We start from the raw sequence: 24,715 nt of genomic DNA on the forward strand, positions 1-24,715 counted from the left end.
CCTATTCTCCAAGGTAGTATGTCTGGATATGTAGCCAGAATGTTACAGTGTTTTTTTCTGCACTTCAAAATCATTGTTCATTCCAAACGTACAACATATTTCACCTTTTCTTGTATTTTACAGTACTTCCTTGCTACTTTACTAGCAGTATTTTTCTGAACAGAGTATTTTAAAAATTATTATTTACTTATCTATTTTTGATACTTGCCAATTATCCTTCATTGTCCTCTAATATTCACAATCCTTCCAATTTTAGATTGAAAATTGATGAGCTAATCCTAACAGGTTATTTTTAATTCTGATATTGCAGAACTTACAAGGCACTTTCCATAAGCTTCCCAGCTTGCTATATATTGTCATGTAGCCTTTCAGAGGCTACACAATCTTTTTAGCACCATTTCCAAAGAGCAGGCTTCAGCTGGTCAGCCTGCATCAGCCTGAATACGCCTGAATACTTATTGTTGAGACAAAGTTTTGTTCCAAAGTGTGTGAAATCTCTTTGTGTATCGGCTTTTGTAGCCTAACAGCTGACCAAGTAATGAACACCACCTCGGAAGGGCAGGATTGCATTGTTTCAAACAGGGCAAGAAACCTTTTATTTTTTTCCCCTTAGTTTAGGGACCATTTCTCTTTCCCTCTCATGTTCCTAAGATATCTCTCTTTTTCCCATTTCTCTTTGCTTTTACCCCTCCTAAAACATACCTTCATGAGATCCATCCATGATGCCAACACTGTCCTCTGGAACAAGAAATGGTGATTCCTCAAAGACTTCTTTCACCTGAGGGAAGAAATAGTGTTTAGATTTCTTGGTCTTCAAAGTCTTGTTCTGCTCTGAGGTGCTCTGAGGGTGACAAAGTTTTGTTTTGCATAGCAGTAGAAAATAAGACAAGTGTGTGTAGAGGCTAGGAAAGAAAGAAAAAAAGTTTTGTAGGTCTCTCTCCATGCCTTCCACCACAGCAAGAGAGAGGATTTCAGGAACAGACAAGACATTCTGCGAGTTTCATGCTATCATGGGATTCCAGTCTCTTTTCATAGATGACATTCTCTTAGCTAAACAGAATAGAGAATTGAATGACAAAAAAGAAAGATGAAACAGGGAGAACAATACAAGTGCATCCACAACAACTTAGTACTACCTCTGAAAGCAGAGCCTGAGCTTTCTCCTCTGACAGCAAGCGAAGTCCAGCCGTGGCTTTTAACACTACTGGAGTCTTCTTCCAGAGATGAGGTGGCACTGCATCTATGGCCATGTCCAGCAATTTTTTGACAGTTTCAGCACCCTGAAAGGAAAAATACATTTTTCTTACAGTTTCCTCCTACAGGCCATCAGAGAATAGGCCTCTCAGTTTCTCCTCAAAACTTGTGAAAACAGTATTCAATAGCAGAAGATACCCATACCCAAGATAAGTACAAAAACCATGCTAGAGATCTCATTAGAACATTAAAGAGAATGTCTGCATTGGAAGGAAAGGTTTATTCATAAATTTTAGGGAAGATAAGTATCATTGTCTGCGGAAGGTATTTTTTGGAAAGGATGGAGGGAGGTGAGGGAACCGATTACCTGACAAACCTAAATATCTTGCAGTATGATGAAACTAAATGGTGCAATTACTGACTGAGGCTACCAAGGCAAAGGGAAGTACCTGTAGATTTCCCTAAATGCAACATAAGAGTTCCAACTGTGTCCATAGCAGATATTGTAATTAAAATGTCATCTGTGCAATGGTTACCACACAAGGTACAGACATCACTGCTGGCTCTCAATTATTTTCACTGTTCTAACAATTACAGTTCGGCACTAGCAATAAACGTTCTCCTGTGAAATGCCTAGAAATTTCTTTTGGGGTGTGTTCTCCTCTCCTATCCAACAAATAATATTTACTTAAATCATAGGTGATCTTATTAAATTTTTTAAAAAATCAAAAATCCATTCACTCTTCCATAAAGTGTCACCCTCAAATTCCTGTAGTATGGAATCCAACTGAGCAAAATGAGAAACCTGAAATCCCCATTATGTTACCCACCCCCCCAACTTCGAGGCTGCTAAAGCACACAAGATAGTGTATCTAATTATCATTTCTCTGGCACCTCCTTTAGTTTGTAAAGAGCTTCCTGTCAGTGCAGGGGGGCTGGAAAATGGCAGCTTGCTTCAGAACTGAGAAAATTATTTGCAAATGAGACAGAGTATACATTTACTCATATTTGGGGTAGCTGTAGGGGAAATAAACATTGATGCTGCTGGAGACAAAAATCACTTTGTCTTTGAAATTCTCAAAGGCATATAGTCTAGTTATATAAACATTTAAGCAATTAATTAAGCCACTGTTCCACTGACGAAATATGTAGAACACCAAGCCCCTATTTCACTGTGTAAAATTAACTCACAAAAGTAGAGGAACAGGTTTAGAGAGACAGTGGTAGAACTTTTACATTTCTTCTTGACTTTTTGCAATGGCAACCAGTAATACTTGAACTGCTTGGTAGAATCTAAGTGATATTAACAGCAAGACCAACTCCCAGGAATGAAGGACAGTATTACCTTTTCAGGCTGATCAGCATATGCAGACAGACCTGGCTTCACAGACTCAAAGATTTCCCCTTCCAACTCTGGAAGGTTTTCTGCACAAACAAAACATTACATGATACAGTCAACAACTCAAATCTCTCTTTAAAATAAAGGTTGCCCTCAACTCCTGTAAAGTGACTACCCTTGATTCCCCTTGCAAACAAGATTATTCCCCTCCTAAAATAAGTCTTGCTCCTTCACTTCAGGAACATATTTAGCAGAACGTTGCCCTTGTATCCACCAAGTTCACAAACAATTTACAAATAACATGTTGTTATAATTAAAATTATCTTCATTTAGCATTTGTGACCTATAGTAAGTTACAACAATTCAACATAACTGTTGCCTATTCTTAATAAAATTTCTTTCCCTTTCTGCCCCCAAGCTAATTGTGAAATATTAGTACAGATTAAGACACACAATCAACTCCCAATTATCCTTAGGTGATTCATCCAACTCACAAAGACAGAAAAGACCTGACTGTGCTCAAGTACTTGGCTGAGAAGTCAAACAAGTTTGACCACTGCTCCCAGAGCAGCCTGGGTGTAGAAGCTGTCCCTGAGTATCAGGTACTACAAGCCAGGCTGAGTCCAACAGAACTGGACCTTGTACCAGTCCTTCCAAACAATGGATGAAGTCATGCAAAGACACATCAGTACTATGTGACACATAAGTCCCAGCAACCAGCCTTTAACCTTTGCACACCTGCCGGCTCACTGTACCCAAGCTAATTCATCCTCCTGAATCCTGTCGCATGTGCAGCCAAAACCGGGCACCTCTGCACCATGTGAGCAGCAGATACACTGGAGTGTGGTGCATCTGAGCACAGTTCTCCTGGAAATGGCTCAGACCTTCAGTACTTAATAACACTCTAATTTACTGATTTTAATTTGCTACAACATGTGACAAACATATGCAGAATTCAAGTATCTCTTGTTAAAATTTAAGCTAACATGCAACCTGACAAAAACAGCATATTTTCATCTCAGTGAGATATTCCTTTTAAACAGTTGCAGAGATGAAAATGTTTGAAAATTCAGAACTCTCCAGTATACCCAGAATTGTATCTCTGAGACTCAAAAGACCTACAGAAAAGATATTTACACAGCAAAACACCAAGACAAATCGACAATAAACATCTGCAGGAGGACCATTTGAAAGACAAACTGTAGAAATCTTCAGCTGCCCCCAAATGCTGAGCTGGCAAAAAACAAAACTGTTTTGAGAAGTTGAAACCTAAGTCAACATACATGGGGGTCTTACCTGGGCTCTTCTGCACAAAGGTGTAAATATGAATACGGGTTCCAGTGCTTCCTGCATCAAACATGATGCCATAAAAAGTGTTTGCTTTGGCATTTATAGGGCACACATTAGGTGGAAAGAAATCCTGAAACCACATTACCCTGTTTGAATGTGAAAGAACAAAAGGCAAAGAGGAAAATGCCAATGCTATAAGGATGGGAAGTCTAGAAGATGCCATCTTGCCAGGACTCTTTGAGGCTGTCAAGCATGTATCAGCAATCACAGAGCTGCAGAAGGTCCTGAAGAGAGAAAAATTTAAAAAAAGCAGGAATGGAAATTACCAAGTGCTCTCTCCTTTAAAACTGTCAAAAAAGAAAATAAATAAATCATTCCATACACATATATTCTCCCTTTAGGTGCTTTTCAACACCTCAACCAAAAAGAGTTGTTTTATTGCACTTAGTGCTACAACTACATCTAACTGATTTGTTCTTTCAGAGTTAAGGTTTCTCCATTTCCCAAGCACAGAAGAGATGAAGTAGTTTTCTTTCCAGTATTTCTAGTTTTGACTTTTAGACTATTTCCTTCTCTTATCTGTCTTGCAGATTTTCAACATTCAGAGTCCCCAGAACCTCCCAAAAGCCCAAATATTATCTGAAAAGAAGCATTGCCAGAGGGGAACTCTGGGCAGAACCACTTTACTCTAACATTTACACACTTGAGATGCTGTGGCAGAACACAAGTGTTATTCAGAGTCACAAACAAAGAGAATTTCATCTCAGGCTAAGAACAGCTGCTGGGAGAGATCAGCACACAGAGAGAATGAAGGCATATCCTTCCAGCACCATCTCCATCTCCAAGAAAAGCCTGTGCTGCACAAGAGGGGCTGAACTGAAGTGCACCTGGGCTCTGCCTCTCAGTATTTTTTCATATTTTATTTTTATGTCTTTTTGGTTTTTATTTTTAGAATTACGAACAACAACAACAACAAAAAAAACCTGCTAGCAAAACCCACACACCCTCACAAACCCAAAGCAGTTGCCCTGAACACTCAGGTTGCTTACACAGCTTCTAACACTTTCACAGGCCAAAGGCCCAAAGCTGTGTTACACAGTATTGGACATCAAGATAAAACTACATCTCCCCTTAACACCTATCTCTTTGCATGTATTTTTTCCTAAGAAATGCTAATAAAAGACGTGGGCACAGAAATTATGGGGTGCCCAGGCAAAAAGGAGGAGAAAATATAGGCATCTTTAACAGCAGAAAAGAGCATGTGGCCAGATGTCCCACCATACGCAGTATTGCCTGCACCAGCCTACACACAGAGCACTCAGCATACAGAAGGTGCAAACAGCTCCTTATCACTCTCCAGACACATGGTAACACATCCATCCACCCACAGCACGGAATGTTCTACTTTATATGGCTGTTCATAAGCTCTGCCCAAGACCCTCGCCCACTGCTTGCTCTTACATTTGACTGTCTTTTAGCAATCTGCCCAGCCCCACCATGTTCATTCTCTTGAAATCTTTACTTGCTGTCTCTATCCTGCATTTATTCATTCCTAAACCCTCTCCTTTCTATGTGAGCCTGCTATAGCCTCTATTTCCACACACCTTTCTCCCACACCCAAAGAGCTCACTTATACTCCACTACCTTTTATCCCAGATTCAGCCCTTGTAAGACTCTTATTACTTCCATCCTTCACCTTTGTCCCTAGTGAGATTAACTTTTACCCATTCTCAGCAAAAAATGTCACATTCCTTGGGCATCTAACTCACTCCAGCATTCTGCTATGTCTAAAGGCCAACAAAGTGCATGGCCCACTGCAGATGGGTAACCTCACCTGTCTGCTGTGACCTTTATTTTTATCCTCCTGTTCCAAACAAATGCAGAGAGATGCAGGCAGAAAGATGCACAGAGTCCCGATCTTCTCTGCTTTAGAAGCACACTCTTGAAAAGAACTGACCACAATTCCACTGGCAGACAACAGCCCTGGCCACTGTCTGTGACAGATCAACTCCAATTGCAGTAATTTCCAAAGTATCCACATTTTATGTTGAAAGGAGTAAATATCTGGTTCTGTAACAGAGCCCTCTCCTGAAGAGAGTTGATGAGAAGTACCCAGCAGTTTGGCAGTTTTGTAGCTATGGGTTTGTACTAAGATGCAGCTGGCATTACCCAGGTTTGCTTCATCACAGCAAGGAGGGCTACTGAAAATCCAAACAGCTGCACTGTTTTTACAGAACACAAGGGGGGGGAGCATTAGTGAGAGCCACCTTCCAGCAGGTTGGAAGAGGTGTTCTTATTCTCATGCAATGTAAGGATTTTGTTTGATAAACTATCACAAATACAACCCAAGTACCTGCCTTAAGAACAAACTCCAGAGTCCTATTACAAACAGCACATGTGACACTTATGTAAGCCTCAGAATCTCAGATGATCCGAAAATATCTGAGCAACTGCCATCATTAACTCATACTTTTCTTGCCAGACCTACAAGAACCTTAGCCTCCCATGAAACTCCCTCACAAAGTTTCTCTTCTCTATCCTTTTCAGATATCCACCACCATTTCACACTTTCTGTTTTTTACATTTCCCCTGACTTTTTTTCTTTCCACTTTTATACTTCTAAGGACAAATAAAACCCCAACGAAACAAACTCACAACCAATCACCTTGGGATTTTATTTTTCTTCTCCCTCGTTAAGAACGAAAAAAGCACACTGAACCTCTTCAATGAATGGTGAAGTCCACTCAATCAAGTACACTAGCAAAACAATGTCTGCAAGAAGAATGAAAATAGATGAGAGCAAGAAATCAGAGACAAGAGAGAGAAATCAGCAGAGCATAACAGAAATGGCAATAGAAAAAGAATTTAGAAAGACAAGCAAAAAAAAAAAGTACGGAAAAAAATTTAGGACAGAGATACACAAGAGACAAGTTACTGAGAAGGAAAAATATTTTCAAAACACTTCCTCTCAAACAATCTAAAAGTCCTAGCTGGTATCAGAATACAACAGGGTGGAGAAAATGAACAACAAACAGAAAAGAGAAAGCAGGTAATTGTAACTCGAGCACAAGCTCATTAATGCAATCAAGCAGTTCAGCAAGGTAAAACTTACAGATCCCCATCAGTAGGCTCAGTTACTGTCTTTCAAAATGAGCAGCAATAATCAACATTGATTATGAACATGGTAGGCACACACCTGAAGCAGGATGGAAGCAACAGCTGTTCCACTCCAGAGGTTCCTAATGAAAACCACCTTCAGAGCACCACGGCAAGAGACACTGTGCCTGCACTTCTTCACCTTCGCTGTCAGCTAAAAGGAGTGGACTATGTATCAGGCAAGTTATAAGGTCATGAAGGCACACCAAACATCAATTGAGTTGCTTTATTCAAAATTGAGTTTATCATTACTCAATACAAGCAGTGAAACATGCTCATATAACCACACAGGATGAATTTCACAAAGTTGAAAGTTAACTGAGTTCACGTTAGTAAAACATTTACACAAATGCTACAGGTGACCTCAACATCCCTGAGGCCTGAGCCAGCAAAACAGGACAGAACACTCATTTCCCAACACAGAGGAACACATGCAGATGTTATCTGTATACACCAGATTTTATGTACTAAATGAAAAAGCTGCACTACCTCCAATATAAAAATTTGGGAGCTACACAAACCGTATGATCCAAAATACTGGCATGTTGCATAGAGACTTCCAAGACTGAAAGCATGAACAGGAAGAAAAAAAAACCCCAACACACCACAACCAAACTCTCCTTAAACAACAAAAGTAAAACAGTACCATAATAACAATTAACCTTAAGACAGCAAAACACAACCTTACTTGGAGTCCACCATACACAGAAACACTGGTGTCTCTGTTTTCAAGACAAAAAATATTCATACTTGACTATTTCTGACAAAATAACATGCAAAACACTAACCACACAACAGAAGCATCTCCCTGTAAAAGGGAATGTGATCTGAGGGGAGGGAAAAGCAGTGTACCTGAGATACACAAGAATTTCCCTTCTCTTTCCTAACATAATATTGAGAAATATTTGGGGATACACAAAAATATTCAAAACTAATTATAAATAGTAATGATACATAAAGAGATAGGTAAATATTTTAGGAAACAAACAAAATTACATAATTATGTAAATTAATATTGTTCTTCCATGCTGAAGCACACCAAAAATCATTCAGAATGTAAAGTCTCCTGTGCTAAAAGAGTAACAAAATCTATTTTCCAGATGAGCAGCTCTTGTGGTCACAAGATCCATCTCCCAGATGACAGCTTTAACACTTACCACTCATGGCTAAGTAAGTACTTTTCAACCTTTCTTTTTTTCCAGAAAAAAAAAAGTTATTACATTTTTTCTGGACTTATTTTTATCTATTGAAAAAAATAGCTTTCTTGGATCGCTGTGACAAAAATTTAAGCTTCTTAAAAGTACACTGTTTAGAGGACACAATAGAAGGAATAACTGAATTCAATAGCAGAATTTCCCAGTATTTACATAAAAATAATGGCCCAGTATTCTTTGCGCACATACATTTTCAGTAAAATTCTGACTCTAGAGCTTTAAACCACAGGGACAAAAAGTAGAACCAACTTACAAACATGCGTTATCAGAAGTTTTAATCTTTCTTCCCCCGTACCGAGGCTCCAAATACACATTATTTATTTATTCACATTTCTGGCCAAGTGGGTTTTCAATTCTACTCTTTAATTAGACCAAAGCAGCTTTTCCAGGAGACCGCTGCACTTCCTTCCTGCGGTGTGGGCAGCCCTTCAGAGCCGCGAAGGCGCACACCTGCGGGGGCTCTAAGGGCACCTTTTCCTGGGACAACTGGTATTCCTGGAAAACCGACCTTGGGTGCGCACAGCTTTGGGGTGCTGAGGGCTTTGCTTCCATGCCAGGCTGGGACCGCTCCGGCGCTGACTCCCGCAGCCGCTCCCCGGGAATGCCCTGGAGACGGCACCTCAGGGCCCCGCTCGACCCCGCCGCCGCTGGGGCTGTCGGCTCTGTCCCTGCCGCACATCCCGGCGCCAGCGCGTCCTGCCTTGCTCCGTTTCCCACAGCTGCGAGCTAAACCCTCGCCCTGAACGCGCCTAACAACCTTCCCTACCTTCCTTTCCTCTCCCCCGGCAAAAGCCTCCGGTCCTCCCTGTGCCCCGCCGGCGGCGGGGAGCGCGGCCCGGGACTCCGCGGCTCTTCCCGGAGTCGGCACCGCTGGCGCTCGGCACGAACACCCGCAGAAACGCCCGTCCCTCCTCACCGGCCGGCCCGCGCTGTCACTTGACCGGGACGGAGCGTCCTCCCGCCCGCTCCCGGGAGTAACGGAGACGCCGGCGGAGCTTTCGCGTGTCTCCCGCCGCCTGCCCGGCCTCGCACCCAGCGGAGCGCCCTCCCGGGGCGCCGGGAGCGAGCACGGCTCGGGGGGGGGGGCTCACCCAGCCCGGGAGCGGCGGGACGGCGGCCGCCCCGCGCGCGCTCCCGATCCCGGCGCCGTTGGCACCGGGCGGGGGGGGGGCGGCGGGCGCGCGGTGTCCATGGCAGCGCGCGGACGCTGCCGCGCCCCTCCCCCCGCCCCCGCCGGCTGCGCGCGCTCACCGGCCGCTCGCGGCGCCGCATCCCGCCGGCCTCGCGTGCCGCGTCACAGCTCGCCCACGTGACGCGCCGCCCGTCGCGGGAGTTGCGCGTGGCGGGCGCGCGCCGTGCGGCCTCCGCGGGAACGGGCGTCTCTCCCGCCGGGCCCTGACACCGCTCTCGGCGCGCAGCCATCGGCGGCACGGCTCCCGACGGCGCGGCCGGCGCTGTCGCCGCCGGCGGACGCGGGCGGGACGGAGCGAGCTCGCCCCTGTCAGCGCCCGTCCCGCCGGGGCCGTGTGGGGCGGCAGCGCCCCCCGCGGGCGGGAAGGCGCGTGGCGGGTCGGGCTGCCGGGACGAACGCTCGTGCCCTCCCTGCCTGCCGCCCGCGCCCTCCCGCGGGAATTCGGCGGCCGGTGTTGGCGCCTCGCCCCCTTCGCGAGGGACAGCTGAACACCGAGCGAACCCGGCGGAGAGGCGCGGCAGTGGTCGGAGTCTTCAGCACGTGATGGACACGGAGAGGCTGAAGCGCTCGTTCAGCTCGAAAAAAGGGAAAGCTGGTAGGGAATCTGCTGGGTTTGGCTGCATAGAGAAAACGGAGCCAAACTCTACTCAGAACACAATGAAAAAGAAGCCCTATGCTGTGGCTCCCATTTGCTCTATCACAAATTCTTTCATTTCACCCCTATTCCTACTCTTTGAAATCTAAGTACCAAGCAAACACCTTTTACAGTTAGAAAAAGAAACTGAAAATGGAAGCGAAAGTTCAATTACTTTAACATCGTATTTATTGAATAAAAAGATACAAAACTCTGATCCCCAGGACATTGATGAGGTCAGTTGGTAGGAGACTATTTTCTTGCTTATGTCCCAGTGCTTGCTTTCAGCTTATCTAGTAGAAAAGATCTTACTTGGACGTTTTTCCAGCCGGTGTATTTTCTTTCTGTATCTGTTATTTTTTCTCCCTTTCTGAACTTCCTCAGCACTGCACCACCATCTGTAACCAGACATCTGCAGTATAAAGTGGAAACACTGGAAATGGCCCTACGGCACGTGACCAGAAAATCTGTGAGAGAAACTGCGAAAACACAGCGCCAACCAAGTATGGTGGAGATCGAAAAACTGCAGCAGCTACTAGAAATGGAGGATTGAGAGATGCACAGAGTAAAGAACATAGCCCAGAATATCTTAAATGACGGGACTGAGGTGGAAAGGTTCTATATAGATGCTCTGTAACATGTGAATCTGGACATCATATCCAGTAGAAAGCATTAAAAGGAAAAAGGCCCAAACTGTCTGTAACAGAAAAACTGTGGAGGCATGTGCAGGGAAAGAAAAATTTCTTCAATTCAACACATTGAAAAGCAATGTGCACAGAGACCTAGAGGAAGCAAATAAATGCTATTGGTATGGAAACATTGAAAACTAGTCGCTATCTTCCTAGATAGACACCTAAAAAATCCTTTGCACGATAATATTTTTTGGATTTGGAATACTTACGGAGACTTCTCTAGTGAGAACAACTGTATGAGTTGCAGTATCCTATAAATTAGTAATGACTTTGTGGGCACCTAATTTCAACGAGATTACAACTTTTGGGTCATTATTTATATGGATTAAACTAAAGGTAAACTCAAAAGAGTTCTTTGCATATTCTGCCATGTCCTATGGCATTTGATAGAGAACTTCCAATAGAGATGTGCTTCTGTAGTTTTATTTTAATACTTATTATTTCTTCTTTTTTGTTTTATAGGCATTGCTTTTTCTGGCATTGCTCTTTCACTTTTTACTCATTCCAGTGAGCTAACACTGTTTTACATATACAGAATCCATGAGTGATATGTCTTTGAAATTTTCTTCTAATACACTGATCTTTTCCATGTTTTTCAGGGAAAAAAAAAACATTTTGAAAAACTGGATATCAGTAAGTTGACATAGGAACAAAAAGAATGTGTTCTGCAGTTGCTTTTTGTCCAAATGAATGGCACAAATCCATAGTAGTCTTTTGTTTCTTCAGTAGGTGGATGCTGAACAGGGCTGGTTACTCCAGGCCAGGGGATTCCAGTAAGTTCTGAATCTAACAAAAGAATCTAGCTGTGTGGCTTGGTGTGAGGTACTTTAAGTTTTTGAAAAAGTTGATACACTATATACTGATTTTGTACATGCACTAGACTATACTGCTAGATTTTTGTGTATTGTATCAAAAAGCTGTGGAAGTAAATTTTGGTATTGCTAAGGTCGAGAGTAGAAGTCAGGAGAATTAACTTTGCTCAGTGCAGTGGGATTTATTTTGTTCAGTCATTAATGGATCTCTATCCATCTTTACCAAACAAGTAGATAATGTCTGTTGTGACAGTAGTACTCCCCATGCATATTTCCTTATAATAAGAGTATTGTAAAGCAAACTTCCCAGTATTAAGAAGTACAAATATCCACAGCCAGATTATGAAAAGTTTACTTACTCTATGGTTCATGGCTCTCTGCATAAGAAATGTGGGAGCATGACTTTAGAGATATCTAAAATATAGCTTACACTGGAAATTCAAAGTTCAAGCAGAATTAAATATATTATAAGCTGTGAACTGGGACATAAGATCTATAATAGTGTATCTATATGCACATGAATGTTTGTGTGACAAGAGTGAGGAATTTTTTATTAATTTTAAAGTCTGTTGTTGTGTTGATCTTTCAGCAGCAGGCATTTAGACTCAGTTCTCATGGGAAAAAAAAAAGTCTCATGACCCCCTGAAGCCTTCTCTTATTGAAAAGCAGCTTTATATTTTCTGGAGGATGCTCTTGTGAAAGTCTATTATCATACAAGGAGACAAATTTTCAGCTAGCCACAGTGAGTTTTGATTAAAAAGGCAAAATCTATGCAGCTGATACTGCGTTCAGTATAGAATCAGGGAGGGTGGACCATGATGAAGACTCATATGCCTGATTTTCAGATACCAACTCAGATACAACTTTATTGCTAATTATAACACTCCAAGGCAAGCAATGTCAGCTTACCCTGGAGGAATACACAGGGTGGGGTTCTGGCATGCACAGCTTGTCAGATGTGAGGCAGTCAAGCACACAAGCCAAAACGTAATACTCAGACATCAAATTACCAGATAAAGTTCATAAGTAGGAGCCCTGGAGGCATTTATACATAAAAATATAGAAAGATGTGAGACACTTCCTTTGGAAAGGTAGGCTGCCACTTTCCAAAATGGAAGTGGAAGTGGATTGGAGCCTTTTTTTGACACAGACAGGAAAAAAAACCCTAGGAGTGGAAGTCACAGGGCCCAATTGTTAGAGGCGGTTAAGCCATTTTAAAACAATTTTTGGACTTAAGAATATTAAATAGCTTTTAGAATCTACATTTCAGTGCCTTCTAGGCAAGAAACTATTTTTAATAGTATTCCAAGGGTTGACTATGAAATTGTATTTTAATAGTCTAAAGAAATTTATTATGAGATACTTTAGATTATACTTTTGTATAACATAGAAGATACATTATTTAGCTTATTTTTATGTCAAATATTAAATAAAAAAGGAGAATAAGCAGATGAGTGGAAAGCAGTGAGATGAGGCAGGTAAATCACAATCAAATAGCAGCTGCAGCTTGATATAAAAAGGTAGTTCATTATTAAAAAAGGAATGTACAAGATTTGTATTTCTAGTACAATTATTTAAAACTATTCATGTAAAAATGTTGTTGGAAATGTGGATAATTAGAAAAGATGTTTGCACAAAAAGATCATGCAGGTGTCTAAAAGATATCTGGAGAAAGTGCAGGGGTAGTCCTGCAATTCTTCAGGGATCAGGTAACCTTGATAATAGACTGCTTTTGTTACAGAAGATGGATTTTAGAATTTCTAAAGGAAAGATATAATGGGTTTTAATAGGACAACAGAAAAGTCAGAATAGCAATACTGATTAGGGAGAAAATTAAGGCATTTTGAAAGTAAATTACTGTAGACAGTATTAGAGGCTGTTAATTAGTATTTCTTTCCTAGATGCTTAAGTGAATGCCAATGTCTTAATGGTAATTTACCTAGAATATTTTACCTTTGCAACACAGAAAATACTTCTCCCAACCTAATATTTATTACACAGCAGGCCACATTATCAGACTCATCATCTTCTGCAGTGATCCTTCCACATACTCAGATGTTAACACCATAGAGCAAATAAGGCAGCTGTACACTTCCCATGAACAGCAGCCAGCAATTAGCAACTCATCTGCACTATTTGTTTTGAAAGTTAGCTTCTGACTAAGGCTGTGAGTTCTAGATCCCCTGTCTGCTGCACTGCTGCTTTGACTGTGTGTTTGAAATCCATCTGAAATATACTTATTTTTCTCCTTAAAGAACTTATTCTTGCCCAAGCCAGGACCTTGCAAGACCCTGTAAAAAACACTAGGATTTGGACTAGTGGTTAGAACCCTGTGTATAAAGAGTTGGTATAACTTGGTGAAGATATATTTTCATTTTGTAATAAAACCATTCACATGAAGCTGAAGAGATTCTGTGATCAACTTATGTGTACATGGAAACAGAAACAAGGCATTCCTTGAAATGCTGTGTGAGGAAATCGGTACAGACATCCCTGAAATACTCTAAAAGGAAGATGTATACGTGGGTTACAAGAGTTGCAGACTCTTGTAACCCCTCCCTGTGAAGAGGGGAATAAAATCAACATCACACCTATATAAGGTCTTGCCAAGGAACAGTCATAGTCTGCAGAAATATATTAGAATGTTTTTAATTCACAATCAAATTGCAAGGTGAGAATTTCCCTCTAGTGTATAAGATGAAAAAACAAGATACAAACATTAGTGAATGCACAGCAATTGCACTAATACAGAGCTGTCAGGTACAAGGCATCTTTACCAGAAGGCAGGATACGAAGTGTTCACATTCAGATTGTTTAATTAGAACAAGTAATGGTTACAATCATTAGAAGAATATTATTTTCCATGAGTGCTTGAGTGAGATCCCTGCAGATCCTTCATGGCTGCATCATCTTTCAAGAACCAGAAATAAAAATATAGGTTCTCCAGCTCCGAATGCACAGATTCCTAAGACCAGGGTGTATATACTAAGCCTTACTCTTCTTTAGCAATAGGAACTTGCAGTCCCAAGAGTACATGACTGTGTTTCAGCAAATGTGACAAGGAGTCAATCAATCAACATAAGAAATACAGCTACAATCAGGAAAGGAAAACAACAGACAAGGCCTGGCTGCTTTGTGATTAAAAAATGTTTCTTGCTTCCTACTGACCTCTACTTACGCTCCATTTTATTCAGAGCTACATGATGCTGTGACACAAAGATACATATACATGGTTATGTTTCTGCTTCCCCAGTTTCATAATGTTACAGGACGTGTAGGCTTGTATCTGTTAGCACAGTGAAAAGGCACCAAACAACTTTCAGGTATAATGGAATTGCTGGCAAGCTTGAGCATACAAGCCACAGACAGAACAGGAACAGAAGTTTTCAAGCTGTCAGAGGCACAGTGAAGGTCACTGTACCATACAGAAATTTCTTTCACCCTCAGACAAGCAATCAAATATGCCTTCCTGAAAAACCTGTACAAAGCTATTTCCCAGTGTTTTGGAAACTGCTCGGCAGGTGAAAGACTGACAACTTGCTATCTTCATCATATGTAAAGTCACTTCTATGAGACACCCAAGGTGTCCCAGTTATATCACTCAAAATGAGTACACTTCTTTGAGTAAGGTGAATTCAGAATCTTAATATGCAAGATAAAGAGGTAAATAAACCTGCTACAAGATGTAGCCAGGAGTGAGTCACTAAGGCTAAAGATACTCAAGTGAAAACCAGACTAATGTTCAAGTTCAGAGGGTCTGGAAAGAAACACAAATTAGAGCCAATCTCACTGGCTGCCCTTTCAGTTAGATAAGACTGTTTAGCCTGTGATAGGTTGTAGGGAAAAAATTAGTTCAGCTAGCCAAAAGAACTCTGATAGAAACAGAAAATCCAGACTGAGAGTCACATGAGCCTGCCTGATCTGCACAGAAACAGATCGTTGAGACAAAGGAGCTTTCTATTCATTCCCAACTAAAGGGTGATAGTCAGGACAAAGCTGGAAAGTGCAGCATAGAAGGGCACCAGGAACAGCATCTGCAAAGGCTGATTTAGTTTCCCATAGTTGGCATAATCACAGCAGGCTTGGCAATGGTGGCATCTTCCTCTTTCCATTGAGAAATGATAGTTTTCAGCTGTGTATAGAACTGCACTCCCTGGAGGAAAGGAGAAATCCACAGATAAGGTATTTGGCCTCAGGTCTATGCTAGTGGTATATCAAACAGTTTCTGCTTTATCTACACAGGATTGAGTTTTCTTCTGTGGAAACAATTCTTGTCAGCCTGTTCTTTTTACCAGTTCTACAAAGATTCTGATTCTGTGAGAAAGCTTGCTAGTTATTGCTCTCTTCTCAAATCTCCTAAAAAGAGTTGCATTTTTATACTGAAGGGAAAAAGAATGAGGACTTGGCTATCTATGATTGTGACATGCATCTAGTTTTCAGTTTCCTGGTTGTAATGGCATCCTCACTAATGAGGTCTAATGACCATCTCCCCATTGCCATTTATAACATGATTTATCACAATTCAACCCAATAGAGTACTCTAATCAGAAAGTTACCTGTTTGCCATAGAAATTGGTGTCCCCTCTGAAAGAAGCACGAGAGCCAGTGAAAGAGAACATGGGCAGAGGTACTGGGATTGGAACATTGACACCCACCTACACCAAAGGAAAGCCGCCATATTAGTCACAAGAAGTAGCAGATTGCACAGCACTCTCCAAAAGCTTCGGATTTCGTTCCCTTATATCTGAGGCTGGGTACTGCTGGCTGACAGGGCAGCGATTACAGCTGAATGGTTACCCACTGTAAATGGTGAGGGCTAAAAGCAACAATTCTAGCTGGAACATACCTGCCCCACATCTACTAAGTGAGAATACTTCCGAGCTGTGGCTCCATTGGTGGTGAAGATTGCAGTTCCATTCCCATAGGGATTATTGTTCACCATCTCAATGGCATCATCCAAAGTATCTGCTTCCAGCACCACTAGGACAGGCCCAAAGATTTCCTCCTTATAGCAAGTCATGTTTGGCTGCCAATACGAACAGCAGAAAAAGCAGCTTGTATAAAGGATATCATAAAAATATCCTAGTAAATAGGATATAAGAAACACACATGCTATTAGTACTCATGATATTCCTAGGATTATTGATCATACTGCATTGCCACAGGCCATCCCTCAGTCCTGCTTACCTCTTCACCATTTCCCATGCCCTGTCCTCTATCTAGTCCACTAAAGAAGGCACCACTTTTCATCTCCAGAGTGCTTTCTGCTTTTACTGCCTGCATTACAACGAGTACTTCATTGATACTGTGCAAGGGAAGGCTGAGCCATTTATGGCCTTTCTACCTGGTGCTCATTGATTACTGACTGATTTGGCTAACCCATTTTTCAGCTGACCCTGCAATATACACTAACAAGCACTGGTTTTGGTCATCTTACCTTGACTTTGGCAAGGATCGTTGGCCCAACAAAATTGCCGTTTTCATAACCCTTCACTTTGACAGTACGTCCATCCAGGAGAAGGCTGGCACCTTCTTTTACTCCTTTCTCAATCAGACTGCAAACACGTTCCTTAGCTTGGGGACTGATTAGAGGCCCAAGATCTGCTCCAGGCTGGTCTCCTGTGAAGAGGGAGAGACACCAAGTTTTTAACTCTTGACAGCTTCCTCTTCATAGGCATCTGGGAGATAAGTGCACTGGCAGGAAAAATCTGAAAATCCTGATGTTTCTGAGACACAGAACAAAGATTTGAGACATTGATGAACAGGAATAATAGCCTGCAGCTTTCATAATCAACAAATAAGAGGAGTCATAAGCATAATTTTAGATCACCAGGAAGCCAAAATTCAACAACAGATTCTTCTCAAGGAAGGAAGCTTTTCCCCTTTGCAGCATTTTATTGAATAGAAACAAAAGATAATTCCCCTAGAATTAATAAGAGTCTAGCTTTTCCAAAGTACTTGTTTCCATTTTTCTTTTTCTATTGTATGCTTACTGCAAATTGGAAGGATCTTAAAATGAAGTTGCTATATAAATGGCAGATTTGAGTTAAACACAGGATATAACCTCAAATCTCCAGTTAAAACAAGACTGATCCTGTAAACATTGCATCACAGTCCCACCAGCAAGCTGAAAACATATTCCTACCTCTGAGTCTAGGGCTGGGTTTCCCAATCCAGACAATCTGCTAGGTCCAACCCCTACACATTAAACGTATGGTGCCAATAGCTCCAAGGGTCACAACACAGTATGGCAGATAAGCTGACCTAGAAAGCTGTGGTTGCACAGAAGTGAAGTACCTTGTAAAAATGATCACAGTCTGTACCTGCATTTACACGTAGATTTTTGGCTCTGTCCACAAGCTCTGGCAGCCATTTCTGAGCTTCTCCCACTAGAATTGCTGTAGACAGGGCCATGCAGCGTTGGCCAGCTGCTCCAAAAGCAGCTCCAACCAGCTGGTTCAAGGTGTTCTCTTTATTGGCATCAGGCATCACCACACCATGGTTCTTGGCTCCCTGAAATACAACACACAGTCTCCCATTATTAACCACCCCAGACTGCTTCTTCTCTAGCCCTCTGGCAGTGACTTCTTATAGTAGCTATGATTCTGTTACCAACAGGCTGGCAAGAGAGCAGCCTTATCACTTAACTGTCAGCAGCAAAGTCAGCTTCTGCTGCTGAATGGCGTGGTCTCTCTTAACATTCACAGGCAACAGAGGCAGTCTGTGCTAAAGTGTGCTCCATTCAGAGATATTACCATGTTGGCCTGGACTCTCTTGCCATTCCGGGATCCTCTCTCATAGATGTACTCGCCAGCCTGATTAGATCCCACAAAGCTGATTGCTCTGATATCCGGATGGTCACAAATGAAATTCACAGCTTCGAATAGGAAATAATACATTATAAATGTGGTGCACAACTGCTTCCTTCTGTTCCCATCCCCACAGCGCTAAATCTCTGTATCTTTCTTCTTATCAAAATTCTTGCCTCTGTGTTTCCTACATCTGAGTTCCCTGAAAGCCTGTCTGTGCATCTCTTCACTCACTTCTTAGCACACATACTCCTGCCCTGTCTTCATACTCCTGGCTCTCTGACATCTCTTCATGCTTTGAGTATCTCCCTGGGTATCTCTCATCTGAGCAATGCCAAAGTGAAGTTACTGTTCTCTATTTGTATCATCATGTCCTGAAGCTACTCGTGTGCTGTAGAAAATAGCAAGTTAGGAGCCAGAAAACTGGCATCCATTGTATATTCAGTGAGGCACTTAGTTCTTGTTTAGGCTTCCTTGCGAAACCAAGAAGATTTATCTACTTATTTCAGTTGCAGTTTAGGTTGCTAAATAGAGTTTGAGCACTTACATGCCTTGGGAACTCTGACCCCAATCCCCAAAATTTTGTCCACCATATCTCCTGAAAGATCTGGTGCAAGGTGTCAAGAGCATCTCCCACTCACCTTTCAGCTTCATGAATAGAGCTGAAGCATCTGTCCAAACCTATCTAACAGCAGCAGTCTCAGACTCTCCAAATGGTATCTCCCACTGAGCACACACCACAACACATACACTCATCATCTCCCAGGAGGGGTTGTTATTACCTTCATGTTGTCCATGGATAATATTCAGGGTCCCATCGGGGGCACCAGCATCCTGAAACAGCTTGGCAAGGAACATTAGTGCTCCTGGTACACGCTCAGATGGTTTCATCAAGAAGGTGTTTCCACAAACCATAGCCATGGGGAACATCCAAAGAGGAATCATGGCTGGGAAGTTGAACGGTGCGATTCCAGCACACACGCCCAGAGGCAGGCGGTAGGTGTAAGTGTCCATGTCTTTAGTGATGGAGGGCATGGTCTCTCCAAGGATGAGGGATGTCACACTGCAAGCATGTTCAACCACCTCTGCGGCAGAAAGGGCAATACGCTGCTGGATGATCCGTTAACAATTAGTCCCCAAACTCCCTTTTCACTGCTGCCTTGACCCACCTCTTTCTTCCAGCCTCTTCTCCCACAAGTTAAAACTCATTGTGCTCCAGACAATCCCTTTGCTCTGCCAAGCATTGTAAGCGAATTATGAATGGATTCTCTCTTGACCACACTATACATCACTGTGATAAGAGCACAGACACAACAGCCCCAGTACAAAATGCACAGGTATAGTATTATTGTGCCTCCTGGGACTCAACCTCAGATATCTGAGCACAGGGGAGAAGTCCTTATTCCTTTTTAGTAATTTGTAGTCGCTCCTAGAAAAACAGCTAACAACTCTAACAACTTGGAAGTGATTTAATGATACTCTATCTAAAAAAATTCTTCAGCTTAGAGTTACAATTGATGCTTTTCTTTGAAGAGGGGGCTATAAAGGGAGCAGTTGCTCAGGAGACCTCACCCCTTCCTGTGGGTTCTCAAACCCTCTTTTTTAACAGGAGGAACCAGTAGCTTACGGAGGCCTCGGAACACGTCTCCCTCAGCATCAGCCAGGGTCTTCCCTTGCTCAAAGGTGATGAGTTTGGAAATTTCTTTCTGAAAATGGAAAACACAGAGTTTATGAATGTTAGAAAAGTGCCCACCCATGAAATAGAGTGCAAGGATAATACAGAATTAATAGGGAGTTGAACATCACAGTGAATAGACTGGACAGAACCCAGAAAAGCCTACACTGACTGATTTGCTCCTTGTAAACAAGAAGCCAATAACCCACACAGGTGACATTTTAGAAGAAATCATCCTAGGATTGGCTTGTACTCTAATGCTTTCAGGTATGACACCACATACACACCAAAAAAGCAATCAGGCAAACCCAAAAACATAGTAACATACTTGTTTTCATCAACTGGCACATGTTCTATCAAGGCTCAAAGTTCCTTTTAGCGGTCTCTTGGTAAAGTGACAAATTCAGAATAATATTCCCTAAGAAGCGCTGCCTCTCTGTTACCATTTGATGGGAAGTGTTTTGCTGCACCTCTCAACTCTGCCTCAGTTGGCTCCTCGATCACGGCAATGTCTCATCAAGAACTCTGTAAACCCCGAGTCTCTTAATTTAGCTCCTAAAATCAGCTGCAATGCAATCAGCCACAGCCATCACACACAGCCATGGTGTCTCACCAGATTGTCTTTGATGAGTTGTTGATAACGCAGGAAGATTTGCTGGCGACTCAAAACAGATGTTTCTGACCAGTTCCAAAAAGCCTTTTTGCAAGAAGCCACAGCTGCCTCCATCTCACTGGCTGTGGCTTTCGGTACACGGCCAACCACCTCATTTGTGGCCTGAAAGACAAAACAAATTGCATCAAAACTCAACTTTTCCCATCTGTCCCCACCAACCACTCAAGAGTCCTTTCACAGCACACACCTAATATTTTTGTTCTACAAGGAGTTGTACTTCTGAGGGCAGAGCACAAAGGAGACACCTTCCTTGATTGCACACAAAAGGCCTGAGCTACAACTGGAGTAGTTCTTAAAACCTGCACTCCAAATATCTCAAATTAGACACTCAGAAAACTGCAAATGCAGTACCTATTTCCAAGCTGAAGTGACTTGTCTACCTTGAAACTTCTAGAGAGTATAAGGCAAAAGTTTCTGTGGGCTGTGGTCTTTTCCCTCTCCATCGTCTTGGTTCATCTGGCTGTCCCTCTTGCACATTAAATGAAACAATATTCCTTTGGGAAAAGCAGTATATGACTGTGCAATTGGCACTGATGTTAGCTTACCTATACTCCTAGGCCAAAGTATTATATTTACAAGCAACCTTAGTTCTACAGTATTTTAACTTCAAGCTTGTTGCCGTTTTAACACCCTTCTAATGTTGTCTTAAAAATTAAATTTGCTTTGACATGACAAAAATTAAAGATATATCACTAAGAGAGAAACTATTCAAAACAAGAGGAAGAAAATTAAACAAGAACACTGGTTACTATGTAGAGGCCAAGTGAGCTTCATGAACATGGCTTGCTGCTCTGATCATTTCCACAAAGCAAATGAAAATAGAGCTTTACAGAGAAGATTTAGAAAATGCTGTTTAAATGCTTACTAGGGAGGTCAGGAGGGTCAGAATTCTGAGTGCAACCTCATTTCCATTTGTCTTTGGTGAAGTACGTAGACAAGTGCTACTAATCTACGATATTTTGCACTGCATAGCATCCAACTTCTGACTTCTCTGTGATTATTTTGGACCACAGATAGAAGCTCTCTGAAAGGAGAGGAGCTTCAGCTGTCAGGATTTTTCACCTTTGTACTCTGAGAGTAATATCAGTCTCTATCAGGATTTCACATTCAGCTGGCATCAAATCACACCCAGTTGATTTCATATACAGGGTGAAAGACACCCTTCAGAAATTTGACATACTCATCACAGAACCTTTCTTTGAGAAAAAAAAATGTAATCAGAGTTTAAGCTTCCTTTCTGGAGATCAGAGACTTCCTATATGAGGGAAGTAAAGGAGATAGTAACTTTTCTGAGACTGACATTTCATGTGAAAAGGAAGCTGAGAAGCTGTGGTCTATCTTAAGATCCAAGTCTAAACCTTTCTCAAGCAACATATGTACACTTCTGCCACATCCCTGAAGAGAGGCACAGACCTTTGTGGCACAGTGATCACTATTTATATAAGCTGAGACCATTTCACTTACCGGATTGTGGATATCAATCCATTCAGTAGTTTTGGACTCAATAAACTTCCCATCAATGAAGAGTTTGGTTGTTGGCTGTGAAGGTCAAAACACTGGACAGTGAGTTATTTTTGTCTCAACATGCCTAAATACCAGTGTGCCATATTACATGCAAGCCTTCATCATTTACTGCTATGTGAACCATTAGAGAGTCTAGATCCAGTCTTCACAGCAAGACCCAATTAACTGCTCTCTGCCCCATTTTTCACTCACTTTACACCAAAATAGCCAAAATTCATTCTAAAAGCAGTTATAGAAAAAATACATTCCTATGCTTGTGTTCAGAGTTATTTCAATCTATTTAATCAAAACCTGAAAAACTGCCACTCTTAAATGTTCAGAAGAAACAGTTAATAATTCACCTAGTGGGAATTCTGTGAACCCAGTGCAGACTGTGCCACTGTCCTATGTGCCTCCTTCCCATCAAGCCACTAAGCAGGTTCATCTTTCCAGTTCAAGCAGAAAATTGGACTTTCCCCACCCCCCTGCTTGGTCTTGCAACTAAGAGCAAGGAACCTGCATCTGTGGAGTTCACCATGACTGTCCTGGCTGGCAGCATAGAAAACAAAACCTTTCCACTCAGATGCAGAGGAGGGACAACGAAAGTTTGGAATATGGGGTTCAGGCAAACATTGAACAGAACAGAAAGCAGAGGTAGAAGCTGTCATTAGGACTAGATTGGCAACAAAACTGTACCATGCAGGAAAACACATTGTGACTGTATAATATAAATTAAGAAACTAGAAAAGAGGAATTGACATTGGGAGGTAAGGAGAGAACTAGGAGCAAGCAAGAACCAGTTAATCATGACACATGACTTGGGGAGAACAGGTAGGAGAAAGGGGAAATAGATCTGTTGTATGAATAACAGAATGGGACAGATCAACAGAACTGGGATATAAACCCAAATATATTGGAAAACTGAAGAAATTATGATGTGGAATTATGAAAGGGAGATGAGGACTTGGATGCTATCCAAGGTGTAATGAAGGGAAAGAGATCAGAGGAAGAATTAGGAATATAAATGGTATTGGGTAGACAAGTAATGACAGTGAAAAGTGGATGAAAATGAAAAAAAAGTGAACAGCAATGTTAGTTGGAACAAATTGAGAAAGCTTGGAGATGAGAAAGCTAGGACAAGAACTGTAAAATAAGTCTGTTAATGGACAAGCAAGACCTGATTTGGAAAGCAATACTAGGAGAGAATTTAAAAGTTGCAGATGATTATGTAGCTGGAATCACACTTGGGGAAGCAAGGCAGAAATCTGTGCCTACGAAAACACAATCTCCTCTAGAACCCGGAAGGAAGCACAGGAAATCTGAGTCCCTTGACTGAGTTCCCTGACTGTCAGAAAAGCTACTGGTCTAAAGAATGACAAACTCCTATGGCTATCAATCACTCCATTAGCCCCAGTGTCGCGTATCTGCACTGGAGCTACAAGCTCCAGTGCTTTATGACCCACATGGACTTCAGCACAGTGGAGTTCATACGTTTTTCAAATTGCTTAAAAAGGGTATCTCAAAAATTGCACATGCCACAAAAAATATTTTAAGCAAGCCAGGAAATGCTGAATTAAGATTAACTGCACTTTTCCCCCAAGATCGCCACCTTTTTTCCTGTAGAGAAAGCACCTGCTGTGAAAACACGGACGGTAGTAAAGCAGACTCTTTGTGGAATCCTGCTTTGGAGTTTGGAGAATGTGCAGCCATGCACAGCGGAGGAAAAAAGGCAGTACAGCAACTAAAGCTGTTCGATATTGTCCGAAGGAAACCAGATCCTCTCTCTGTTGCAAACAGATGCCATGAGGCCAGTCCAGAGCCACCAGGAGTAACGTGAGGTGACTCCCTGAGCGGCCGCACCGCGAGCCGCGGCAGAAGCTGCCCGGGCTCAGCTCCGGAGTCTGACAAATCGCACATGGAACTATTTTCCGTCCCTCCCGTCGAACACGGGGTCAGTGCCGATGTTTGTTCCACCGGACCCACCGGGGTTCCAGCCGAGCCGGCGGGAACGGCTGTAGCAGAGCAGACCCGAGGGAAGTGTCGGGCGGGCAGCGGCGGCAGCGCCCGGGGCTCTCCCGCGCCTCCCTCCCCCGCCCACCGGCTCCGCTCCGCGGGACGGGCACTCACCACCGAGGAAGAGAAGGACGCGGCGACTGACGCGATCCAAGGGGCTGTCCGCGGCAGCTGGACGGGGGGGGGAAGCACAGACCACCTCAGGGCGGGTCAGGCAGCACCTCCCCCCGACCCCCCTTCGGCCGCTCCCCGCCCGGGACCGGGCTCCCCGCGGGGTCCCGGGGCCAGGTGAGCCGCGACCCCCCTGTTCCCCCCGAGCCGCGGGAGCCGCCGCGGGCCAGGGGCGGCCGCCTCACCCTGAGCGCCACGCGGCGCCGCCCGCCCCACGCTCCGCGCGCCGCCGCCGCCGCCGCCGCCATCCCGGCCGAGGGTCGCTGCTCCGCGGCCCCCGACGGCGCCCCCCGCCCCGCCCCACCTCGGGCCCCGCTCCCGCGCGGCTCGCGGCCAATCGCCGCCAGC

The 24,715-nt window shown here is 43.0% G+C and overlaps 3 protein-coding genes across 6 annotated transcripts in view; 1 reads left to right on the forward strand and 2 right to left on the reverse strand.

The window, feature by feature from the left end:
- The window catches only part of ENTPD5 (ectonucleoside triphosphate diphosphohydrolase 5 (inactive)), a 22,481-nt gene extending 13,133 nt beyond the window's left edge, over positions 1-9,348 (reverse strand). The window contains exons 1-7 of one of the 4 annotated variants that reach the window (XM_069017863.1): positions 8,960-9,348; positions 7,020-7,133; positions 6,489-6,595; positions 3,830-4,107; positions 2,540-2,619; positions 1,137-1,280; positions 703-778 (exon numbers count right to left, since the gene is read on the reverse strand). In XM_069017863.1, coding sequence (XP_068873964.1) covers positions 703-778; positions 1,137-1,280; positions 2,540-2,619; positions 3,830-4,046 — 517 coding nt within the window. In that variant the 5' untranslated portion in view covers positions 4,047-4,107; positions 6,489-6,595; positions 7,020-7,133; positions 8,960-9,348. Of the gene's footprint in view, positions 1-702; positions 779-1,136; positions 1,281-2,539; positions 2,620-3,829; positions 4,108-5,657; positions 5,741-6,488; positions 6,596-7,019; positions 7,134-8,959 lie in introns of those variants that run through there. The other 3 variants (XM_069017862.1, XM_069017861.1, XM_069017864.1) reach the window with 3 other exon arrangements.
- Positions 7,148-14,444, forward strand: BBOF1 (basal body orientation factor 1). The gene is given in 4 exon segments (XM_069017865.1): positions 7,148-8,149; positions 10,404-10,701; positions 10,703-10,828; positions 11,314-14,444. Coding segments are annotated over 4 exon segments (537 nt in total). The 5' UTR covers positions 7,148-8,141; the 3' UTR covers positions 11,419-14,444.
- ALDH6A1 (aldehyde dehydrogenase 6 family member A1) lies at positions 14,157-24,643 on the reverse strand. Its single transcript, XM_069017859.1, has 12 exons — positions 24,553-24,643; positions 24,311-24,367; positions 22,145-22,219; positions 20,621-20,782; positions 19,960-20,038; positions 19,115-19,417; positions 18,279-18,400; positions 17,847-18,036; positions 16,961-17,142; positions 16,370-16,549; positions 16,080-16,178; positions 14,157-15,676 (listed from the first exon to the last, which is right to left on the reverse strand). The coding sequence occupies exons 1-12, from the start codon at positions 24,613-24,615 to the stop codon at positions 15,572-15,574; spliced, it is 1,617 nt and encodes a 538-aa protein (XP_068873960.1). The 5' UTR covers positions 24,616-24,643; the 3' UTR covers positions 14,157-15,571.
- Positions 24,644-24,715: the final 72 nt, after the last annotated feature.

This window comes from Aphelocoma coerulescens, chromosome 5, assembly GCF_041296385.1.
Source record: "Aphelocoma coerulescens isolate FSJ_1873_10779 chromosome 5, UR_Acoe_1.0, whole genome shotgun sequence".
Lineage (NCBI taxonomy): Eukaryota > Metazoa > Chordata > Aves > Passeriformes > Corvidae > Aphelocoma > Aphelocoma coerulescens.

Excerpts from the sequence above, each read along its gene's own strand:
- ALDH6A1 (XM_069017859.1), bottom strand. The coding sequence starts at position 24,615 with ATGGCGGCGGCGGCGGCGGCGGCGCGCGGAGCGTGGGGCGGGCGGCGC. Across the intron at positions 20,783-22,144 it reads GGATTGATATCCACAATCCG|GCCACAAATGAGGTGGTTGG; the intron begins GTAAGTGAAATG and ends TTTGTCTTTCAG. Across the intron at positions 16,550-16,960 it reads CGATCCTTGCCAAAGTCAAG|CCAAACATGACTTGCTATAA; the intron begins GTAAGATGACCA and ends TCGTATTGGCAG.